General features: G+C 38.3%; 1 protein-coding gene across 1 annotated transcript in view; it reads left to right on the plus strand.

The window, feature by feature from the left end:
• The window catches only part of tgfbr3 (transforming growth factor, beta receptor III), a 72869-nt gene extending 62654 nt beyond the window's left edge, over positions 1-10215 (plus strand). The window contains exons 15-17 of the mRNA XM_055060480.1: positions 2998-3030; positions 3124-3231; positions 7523-10215. Of these exons, the coding sequence (XP_054916455.1) occupies positions 2998-3030; positions 3124-3231; positions 7523-7641 (260 nt within the window). The 3' untranslated portion in view covers positions 7642-10215. The remainder of the gene's footprint in view (positions 1-2997; positions 3031-3123; positions 3232-7522) is intronic.
• Positions 10216-11402: the final 1187 nt, after the last annotated feature.

The following is an 11402-nucleotide window of genomic DNA, read 5'->3' on the forward strand; positions in this document are numbered from 1 at the left end:
TGCAGCCATTTGTTTATTGATTTGCTGCCATTTTTGGAATATATCAACTGCATGTATTTTTTCTATGATGTTCCATATAAATTTACTAAAAAATTAAAACTTGCAGATGGCCATTTGTAAAAATTATATCCTTTCTCACATAAAACTGAAGAACTGAGATATGTTCTGCTCTTTGTTATTGTGATTTATCTCTGTAAGTGACAGATTTCTCATAGAAATATGAGCAACAACCATATGACTACCTTATTGACAGAATTACCATAAAATAATAAGAAACAAATGTTAAGACTTCATCTGCATTTCAGTGCTTAAATCCAATATTATTACACAAAATATTAACAGCTGGATCAGGAAGAAGATAACAGATAATGTGAAGTTCTGTTACATGGTAATGTTCTTTGTAGTGCTGCAGCTTTATGGAGCAGGTTTGTTCTGTAGTGACTTGTGAAATTCAGCTGCGTCTGATCTGGAACCGTCTGTATCAGGGAGTCTTGACGGTGTGACCTTTGTGGTCGTGTCTTCAGAGGTTGAGGAAAGTTCAGGGCTGAACCAAAGTAAGTCGTTATGCGGGAAGTCGCTCACTCCGGAGCGAGCGCTCTAACATAAACAAATGACGTTTGCTGAGATACCAGTACTGTTCCAAAGCTGACCACACTCTCATATCTGATCATATCTGATACTGTTAAAGCAGCAAACACGGCTGGCCGGGAAGACATCCAGCATGGTTATCCACAACATGCATCAGGACACTGTGTGAGAAGGCTCAGTGGGTTCTCAGCTTCATAACAGTGCTCTGCAGAAGTATTCATGATGCCTCAACAGTTTCACATGTTGTCATTGTGCATGTTAAAATTTAAAGGATAATATTTTAAAGCATTTTGGTAGGTAAAGTTTGGAAAGTGTGCTGTGCTTTCATGTTCAGGCCTTCTGAGTCAGTACTTTTTAAGTTTGTTAGTTTTTAGTTTAAAACTTTTTAATTGGTGCAATTGCGCCTGCAGGGTCGACTCAAAAAATTAAAACTAATGTTTTCTTAAAAAGTTTGATGCTACAAATTTAAATAAAAAAATATTTAGTGAATTGGAAACCTGTGAAATTTCTAAAATATACTTAATAAATTGAATGACTGCAACTAATAAAATGTTGTAGTATGAATAGTGACTTAGCTAGTTCATTAACAAACAAAATTAAGTAAATATAACTGAAACTATAAGTTAGACAAGTAAGTCATTCTAATGCCTCTTAAGCTCTGGCTGTATTTGTTGGGTTGTTGTCCTGCTGGAAGGTGAACCTCCACTGCAGGATCAATTCATTTGCAATCTGACCTGAAATTAACTCCATCTGCCTTCCCCCCAAAAAACCCTGTTTTATTCTTTTGTCCTTGCTAAAGAAATGCATACCGAGAGAAGGGCCTATTAGGCCTGTCATGATAAATTTTGATGGGCAATAAATTGGCTCAGAAATTATAGAAATAAATGTTCAAAATGGAGGCCATTCATGCGCCCCCACCCCAGTCCCCCGTTGGACCACAATTCAAGGATAAGCTAAATAAATTAGGACTTATAAATGTAATCTTCAGGCAAAAATGTTAGATGCAACACAAATTGATAATCTTTTCCAGTGCAGAGACAAACTTGAAGTTTAAGACAGCCTCTTCCTGTTATGTCATCCTCAGTTCGCTGCAAGTGTTAGGGGCCTTCCTGAGCATTCTTAGCATAGCAAGTCGCCTGGGTCAGATAACGTGGATTGGTGGGGGAAAGGGATGAGGTGGTGGGCCGTCATCTCCTCTGTTATTAAACTCTTCTCAGATGACCTGTCACCATCCATTATGTGAGCCGAGCGCTCCTTCCAGGAATAGCAGCCATTGTGAAGGAGAGCTGGCCACCTACCAGCTCTGCCTCTCTGCAACACACAAGCGCCTTTGTTTTCTTAGTTAAGACATCATTACAGCTAATTTCACTTTTGAAAGGCTTCCAGATGGGTTTGCACCAAATGGCTAAGCAGAACCCAGTGGAGTCAATAGGTCCATCTGTGAGGGGACACTCTCACCTCATATATAGATGTGCTCTCGAGAGTTTTCCTGCTTCAGGTTTCTGCATCGCATTCTTCATTGGATTGCTTATCAGCACAAGAGAGTATCTGTAATCTGCTGTTTCTGTGGCATGCGGCTGACAAAGTTGGCATGTTTCCATTGTAAGCGAACACGGAACAGTTGTTATTCTGCTAATGTTAAAAAAGAAACAATGTCACAATTGTACCTTTTCCATTAAAAAAGAAACATAATTAAACACAATTAAAATCATGCATGAATAAGTTTGTTCATGCAATGAGTCATTAAAAAACATGCAGCACCATCATCCTTGTATTACTTCCTGTCGTCTTTTCTTCATGACTTGTGCCAGTGGCAACATCCGATTGTTGGCCATGTGACTGATGTGATGTAAAAAAAGTGTTTTCTTTGCAGATTTGCGAAAAAAGACTATTTTCGATACAACAAAAATCCACCTCATCTCTGATATTTTGTCTGGTAAAACTATTCATAAATAGCATGCTAAGATCATTCCCAGTTTTTACTATTTTTTAAAATCTGAATTCCAATTACACTCCAAATATTTTGAAACCTGTATGAAGTGTTAATGGAATTGGCCACTAATGTATGTTAATCTTAATCTTAAATACTATATACCCCCTCTATAGATTTACAGTGTTGTGAATTGCCATACTTGTTTGTAGTTGTTTTGATAAAGTTTTACTTAAAAACACCTCATCCCAGTGTCAAAACTTTTTAATACAAAACAAGTTATTTTCAAAATCGCTGTGATTCCTTTCAGCAAATTTATTTTTGCAATCTCAAATTTTACAACTATATGATGAATAGAAACAGACCTACTGACTCATATTATATTTGATCTCTTCATATTTTTAGCTTGATACTGTGCTGTTGTATCAGTGTGGGGAAGCATGTTTTTAAGTTTTCATTGTTGATGTATTCTGTTGCAGATTACTCTTCAAATACATCAGAACCTGAAGAAGGTAAAAGAAGCAAACTTTTTTCTCTGTTGTTGTTTTCTTCCTTGTGTTTTCCATTATTTTTGTGTTAACTAAATACATTGTTTCATGTTCCAGATGAGATGTTTCTCTTGGACACCACCACGGTGGTATTGATCGCCTTCGCTGCCTTTGTTATTGGGGCTCTGCTGACTGGGGCCCTGTGGTTTATCTACACACACACAGGTAGGTCCCTCACCTATTGCCCTGCCACTTCTACCCCACCCGACCTGACCCAGTCCCACCCACCTTGAAGCTTTAATGAAAATAGATAAGAAGCAGAGGAATGTCCCAGCGTGCCACTGTGATGACCAAACATCCTGTAGCTGATAGAGGGTGCCTCATAATAACATATTGACTCCTTCACTGTAAATATGTCCTGTTGGTCAGCAACGAGAGGTCCCCTCTTTCCTCCTTTTGAATGTTTTCGGGGGGGGGGGGGGGGGGGGGGGGGGGTACCGCAGGCGGTCAGCAAATGTTCACAGCACAATAGCTGGAGACAAGCTGGAAATCCCCCTCGCTGGGTTTAGTGGGCGCTCACAGGAAGAGACACACAATCTGTCTATTAGATGCCAAGACTTTCCCCGTCGTCCCCAGCCCGCTGACCCTGGTCGACCCCTTAGAGGAAGCCCACAGAGTTCAGCGCCGCATAGAGCTCAGCATCTCAGTGCTGATCCACTGGGCCACAGACCTGCAGGAATGTGGTGGTTCTTCAGTAGAACTGTTTGGAAGTTTGCATGTGCGTTCTGGAAAGAGCTCACTTAGTGTAAAATCACTGCATTTGTTGGCCAGATCCAAACCGCTATCAGAAGGATTACAGTTAAAGAACTCGCAGTTGTCATACTCCCATTGCACTTCTGAGGAGGATTTATTGTAGTAACCACCCCCTGTAACAAACTGAGCCCCCTTATTGTTCTCCAAATAGTTCCCTTGGCTTTTCTATAGGAACACTCTTATTTTCTGCTTTATGTATTTACAAGTAAGTGACCAACAAAAGAACACAACAGGTCTGCTTTTCCAGAGATAGTATATTCTGGATAAAAAATCAACACACACACACCCACACGCACACGCATGCACACGCACGCGCACACACACACACACACACACACACACACACACACAACCCCACACACCCACCCGCACGCACACACACACACACACGCACACACACAGCAGGTTTAAAGATAGATGATATGAAAGATTCAGGGTTAAAGGCATTTTTCTGTTGATCTTATAAAAATAGACCACTTTTGGATGGGTGTGTTAACTGTGTCAGATACAGATGACCTTATATGGCAGTGTTTGCAGTTAACCCCAAGAACATAGATCCCCTAAACAACAACCAAAAATATCACGTTCTGAGTGTATTTTCAACCAGCTTTCAGAGTGATGAGGCATGAAAACACTTTGGATTTGTTTCAGCAGCATTCAGAGATCTCTTTAAAAGTAATTTTCCCCTCTTTTATTTACTGATGGTTATGATGGTCATGTCATTTATGAAAACGTGACCATTACTGAACAGTCTCTGTTCAGCAAAATAGAAGCAGAACTCCTTTAAAGAGAAGCCACATAGCATCACAATATCTGGAATTTTGTTCATTATGTCGACACGTGTAGTTTACAGTGAGCCAGGACTAAACTTTCTTCTTCTGTGTAAAATGAAATCCTGTAAAAATGAAATCCTCCTCTGTTTAGTTGGTCTAAAAACAGGACAGCTAAAAACCTTCAATAGTTTCACTGTTTTGAGAGAAATTCATCTCATCAAAATCTTCTCTATCATATGATACAGAGAAGATTTACACATCATAATAAAGCTCAGGGCTGTCAAAATGCTAAAACTGAAGAAAAATGCTTAATACAATTGTCAGTATTTTGTACTGAAAATACATTGCGAAACAATGTGATCCAAGCAACAGATAAACAGAAAAGATATCAAACAAAAAACTTCCTAAAGTCACAGTAAGATTTAAAAATCAACACATCACATTTTTTAAGTTGTTTTTTTTTTTTGCTGCAGCCTTTTCAGCTGACTATCTAATCCAGTGTGACGAATAGATAGTGGAGTTATAGTTGACACCAGAAGTTTACATGCATCGAATAAAGAGACATGTATGTTTTTTCTCGCTGAATGATGTTAAAGTAAACCAAACTTCTCCTGTTCTGTCAGCTAGAATTGCTAATTTTCTGTTTGCGAAATACCATAATAATGAGAGAATATGTCAGAGATGTATTTATTATTGTCTTCCGAATCAGATTAATCTCTTCAAGCATTGAGGAAAAGCTCAAATGATGATGTTACAGCTTTGGAGACTTCCAATTGGTTGGTCTGAGTCATCTGATTTCATTAATTTTAGGCACAAATTTGGATGTATTCTAAGGCCTAATCTAATTTCTAGTTTGACACAATTAGAAGTTCAAAAGAACTCAAACAGTAAGAACAACATAAGGCGATTGCCTTCTCCTGGCTCTGATTGGTTGTTTCTGACAGGGAGTGGCACACTTCTGCAGATGACAGTAGGACCACAGGTAGAAGAGCTTCATTTATTCCCCTCATATTATACAATAGTGACAGTTTTAACAAATACTAAAAAAAAAAAAAAAAAAAAACTCATATTTATAAAAGTTACATACTGCAGGTATAGGCTTCTTTCCTTCTTGGGTTTATCCTGCACAGGAACTGGAGGCTTTCTCATCCTTATAGAAATAATTTCTACACCTAAAGAGTAAAGGCCAAATGTCCCTGAGCAGACATAGGGATTTTTATGAAGGCACAAAGTGTTTTCGTAACAAAAAGAATGTGCCTTTATCTCTCCCATCTACAGAGATAATATCAGACTTGGGAATTCTAGTTTCCTCCAACAGCTGAGGTGAATCCCTTTGTTTTTGTGGGGCTCTGGTCGGTCCTGTGAGTGAAGGTCTGCTGGCAGTCAGCCCTCTCCTGCTAATCATTAGCAGAGATGTGGGGCCTGACAACGGGAGAGGGCTGCCATATCATCCATAGGTACATAGAGCTATCATACACGAAGGCACACACTCCCACAAGTGTGCATGCCATTACAAATGTGCGCAAATCTTTCTTGCTATTCTGCTGATGTCGGAAAAAAAAAAAAAAAAAACTATTTCACAATTGTAGAATTGTTTCTGTTAAATAAGAAATTAAATTAATTTCACAAATGTGGTCATGCGATTTGTCGTTGAAAATTATGTAGGCAACATATAGAAGAAGTTACATGACATACATTCACAATTTAGCCATGGTGTTGGTAGCACTCATCATCTATCAGCCAATCAGAGGAGACATAGGCGTTTTATTCAGGCGGAGAAGCAACAAGCCCGCCTGCTTTAAAAAAAAAAGTTTTGTTGAAATTGTAGTCTCTTTTACAGAAGAGCTATGGACTGAACACGTTCTAATGACACACAGCTTTTTTGAACTGTGACGCTGTGAGAGCTCTGGTGGAGCCAGCTGCACAATGTCTGAAAAAAACAAACTGTCTTCCTCCCACTGCTTCCTGTCGTCGTCTTCATCGTTTTCGCCAGTAGTAACATCCAGCTGTTGATCACGTGGCTCATATGATGTGAAAATAATTTTGCGATAAGGCCGAAAAACCATTTTATCCCACTGCAAAAAATATTTAGCAAAAAAATTTGTTTGAAATTGCTATGTTTTTCCATTAAGTAAATTTGCTTTTGTAATTTCAGTTTGCACAATTTTACAGTTAATGGAAACGCAGCTACAAAACTTGTTCAGCTAACGTTTTTGAACAATGCAGAAACCAGGCGTGCTCCTCCCTTATGCCTTTTGGGACTCTGCAGAGTACACTGCAGTCATATTTTGGTGCAGAACTCAAATTAAATGCAGACAAGGTTTTATTTCAAAATCTCCTCAATGTCCGATGGAGATGTCTTTTGTAAACAGACAAAATAAGTAACTTAAGCTTTGGAGTGAGTTAGTTTGTGATAGGAAATGTTTTTTTAGACTAAGAACAATAACCCAGATGCTTAGAAGACAGTAACCAGGTCCTGTGCTGTTTCTCCTGCTTTGTACTGAAAAAGGCTAATTAGATCCAGATAACTGAAAGCACAAAGTCATGTGAAGAGCAAAACATTTCTTTCAAAATCTGTTCATAAAGGATGTGACCATTTGGCTCTGGACCTTTCAGGGGACATCTTTGGGGACATTGTGCTTCTCATCCTGCTGGCCAGGGTTCAGTTTCGATTTCTTTTCACATTTTATGCTTTGTTCTCTATATGTTTTCCTTTGCCTGTGAAAGAATTAATGGATCTCAAAGGACAATAAAAAAAAAACTGAAACTGTGGGAAAATAAGCCAGATATCTTGACCAATTTGTATTTTCAGCCAGATCAGTTCGTCATGCTTTTGTCTGATTTTAAAATCAGTTCCATTTTCTCTTGTCTTATGTCCCCTGCCCCTTCTCCCCATCCCCCATCCCACCCCTGTCCTGCCCCGCATCCAGGTGGGACCGCCAGAGCGCAGCCCGTTCAGAAACCGCAGCCCGTCTCGGAGAACAGCAGCGCGGCCCACAGCATAGGTAGCACCCAGAGCACACCGTGCTCCAGCAGCAGCACGGCGTAACTCGGGACGCCGCGCCGACTACAGTACCTTCACGCTAACCGGTTTGTTGGTCTTCTAAAGCGTGAGACAGATGACAAACAGAAAAACCACCGACAAATGTGCTGTCATGATTCTGAGATGCATCTCAGCACAAAAAAGAAAAAAAGTTCTGTTTAGATTTTTTTTTTTAATTCTTTCAAATCCAAATGCTGCTCTTCTGGTCACAGTTAAGCCTTTTTTTGTTTTGTCCTTAAATGGTTTGAATTCAGTCGCTTTGCTCCATCGGTGATTGAACACAGCAAGATTTGCAGAGGTTAGATAGTGATATGTTGATGGCTGGACCGTAAACACATTACTTTAACACACGCAACCTAGAAAGTAGCACAGGAGCAACACAACCACTATTAGAAAGAGGACAAAAGTGCAGTATGAACTTGTCTGTCATTATCCTGATGAAGAGAGACAATGGATGTGTTGAATGTATGAGAGAAGAACAAGCACCAGCAAATGTGAAAGAATAATGTGAAAGATCTGCAGGTAGACCTCCATATTTAAGAAAAAAGAAGACATTTCTTTATTTTAGATTAAAGTGCAAACAGTAGATAACAATACATTAGAGCGGCTCAATAGATGCAAGTTTAAAACGGCCACGTTTTCAGAGTTGAAGCATACTAATTTGCTGAAGTTAAAGGAAAAGACTGATACTTGTTTTGTGTCTGAGTGTGACTAGCCTGGCTTCATCAAATCAGCTCGAATCAATCAGTCAATTTTATTTAGCTGGAAACGGTTGGTGTAGGTTGGAAGAAATCATCAGAATCTGACCTGAGGTTTTAATTCAGTTCAGGTTATTCACAATACATGTAGTCTTGCAAGACAATTTATTAAAAAATAACAAGCAATTTATATAGAGAAATAAGTGGCGCCCCCAAGGGGAGGGCTACTTGAAAGAGAATTGTGTTCAGGCTGGTGTACATGGTAAATGGAATATAGCGATTTATCACATCATTTACATGGTCATCTTCTTCAATCACAACATATATGGATAAAAAATAAATGCATATATACAGCTCTGGAAAAAATTAAGAGACCACTGCACTGAATGACATTGAAAACTTCCTGGTTATTCCACTAGATATTGATTTCTGAACTATTCCTGAGTTAAAACATTAGTATTGTTGATTCTAAATAGTTATAAACTTGATGTTTTTTTTTTTTTTTTGCATTATTTCAGGTCTAAAATCACAGCATCTTTCTTCCATTATTTTGACCATTTCTCATTTTCATCCAGCAAATACTAAGTATTTGCTTGGAATTTCAGAGACGTGTTGTCAGTAGTTCATAGAATAAAAGAACAATGTTCATTGTACTTTTTACTCAAACATATAAACAGTAAAATCAGAGAAACTGATCATTGTTTATTGGTCTCTTAATTTTTATATATAAAAAATTAAGAGATAAATAAACAGGTCATTCACATACATTACATTCCAATAGGTATCTTAAGTTATCATCTGCAGTTTAAATTCCTTTGAAAATGTTTTAAACTCAGTATTTCACATTACATCTTCCACTGAGTCCAGCCATTACAAGACATTCTCTTGTTTGCATTACTATCCTTCAGACACAAGAGAGGTCTCAGTCTTCTTCTCAGCTGTCTTTTTTTTTTTATATCTCCTGAAGTGTTGGTGTACGGTTCTGGTCAGAAGTTTTTATACACTTATTAAAATGAATTTTCTTATAATTTGGGGATTTAAATTATGTATTTCAACTATATTTTTTGATGACTGTTAAAATCTTAAACGACCTCAACTGTGAACAACACAACAGTCTCAAATATACATCGCCACAAATCCTTGGAGAAGTGTTTGCTAGCTGGGAGGATTCTGGCTGCATATTTGAGCATGTAATGTTTTATAAAAAAACAAAACAAAAACTGTCTATTATTTTTAGATTGTCATATCCAAATTAAGTCAGCATTCGTGCTTATGGTGAGCGTATGCAAACTTCTGTCCAAACTGTCGATTTGTATTTTTATGTGAATAATTGTAAATAGGCAAATGTGTTTCGAGGGAAGCACATGTGCAAACTTCTCTTTTCTGCTTTATCTGTGCCAGTCCCTTCTTTTATAACCTGAGGAATCTCATCTACCGTGTTGACTGATTGACTGACAGCATTAACGACGGCCATATTTAAAGAACAACCCAGCGATCACAGTTAGCCTTCGTTTGCTAAGGTCTTGCTGTCTGTCCTTTCAGCAGGCAGCATATTGTCACAGGAGTAGAAAGGCATCAGAGGATAAAACGGAGTAGCGCTCCCTGTTTGTAATCTTTATCAGACAAAACATGAGGCATTTTTCCATGGTTTGCAGACACCAGACGGTTAGTGTTTGGAGTTCCTTATCCCACTTGGTTTTGTGTAAATCTTGGCACTCAGTGTGTTGTATAAGCTGTAGCCAAAGTTCTTTGTTTCACATATATTTTCCTCAACATCGTAAGCTCCCCACCGCTTTATAAGTATATGAATGTTTTCTGTGTGTGTGTGGGTGTGTGTGTGTGTGTGTGTGTGTGTGTGTGTGTGTGTGTGTGTGTGTGTGTGTGTGTGGGAGTGGATGGGGACAGCAGGGAAGAGAGCCAGCAAAGGGACATAATGCTTTTTATCTGTTTGTTTTTTCTTCTCCTTTCTCAATGTAAACTTATGTACAGCTTTCTACAGATGCTATAAATAAATATATTTGTGTATAAGATTATATTTTGGAATGTATTTACGACAGAATTTTATTGTGATGTGTGTGTGGAAGTACTGTGAATTGTGGATTTGCTCATATAACATATGGTTTGGGAAATTCTTGTAAAGCATACATAAAAGTGTTGCACGCTGTCGAATAAGATGCAATTTACTAAATAATTATACTATAAAGTTGTTGCTAGGAGCCGCTTTTCTTAACAAATTTCTAGACGTATTTCATGCTTGTTGTTCTGTGTGAAACTTTAATAATCTGTGCAGGCATTGCTGATGTTCTACACTCCATCCAGCTGTTTAAAAGTAAGAACGGGACTCAACTCCAAATGTATTTAAGCTATGCTTCTCAGACACACCGTTCATTTTAAAGAATATAAGCTGAAGCTTTTCGACGCTTTATAGCATCCCATCTCCAAAGTAGCACATAGTAAAACATGAAACCAGCTCTGGTTGGTCACCTTTGGGTCATGCACAGTTTGTTCAAAATGATTCTGCATCTTATTAAGCCACAGCCTCCCATCATCAATAATAGCACTTGGTAAAGATGAGCAAAAAAGCCTTAAATTGATGTTTTATTTCAGTAGCATAACTTTGTTGCAGTTTTTTTATATATATATGTTGTCTATAGTCCACCATTTGTAAGCTTAACCTAGAAACTATTTTATTGATGGTCTTCACACAGTACCAAATCAGCATGTTGGTCTGTCTTTCAATTCATTTCCAAGACAATGTGTCTATCCTTAAGGGAACGTTGAAGTTGTCTGTTTTTCATTCAAGTATCTTCAGAGTGTTATTCCTGCTGTTTTTCAGTGAGAATCTGCAGTAGCAGTCTTTCAATCTATAGATGCCTCTGACTGAAGACGGTTGCTGTATGACAGTCTCATGACCGTCATGACATGCAAACTGCTCAAACTGTTACAGAGGACATTAGTCCTCTGTATGAGGACTAATGTGGTTCTACTTAACCACCTCCTTTGCTTTTGCCGATCTGTCTGGCAGAGATTTGTTGAAGTTTCTCATTTTTTCTCAGCACTTTAAATAAT

The sequence above is a fragment of the Poeciliopsis prolifica genome, unplaced genomic scaffold (assembly GCF_027474105.1).
Source record: "Poeciliopsis prolifica strain line A6 unplaced genomic scaffold, Auburn_PproV2 SCAFFOLD060, whole genome shotgun sequence".
Lineage (NCBI taxonomy): Eukaryota > Metazoa > Chordata > Actinopteri > Cyprinodontiformes > Poeciliidae > Poeciliopsis > Poeciliopsis prolifica.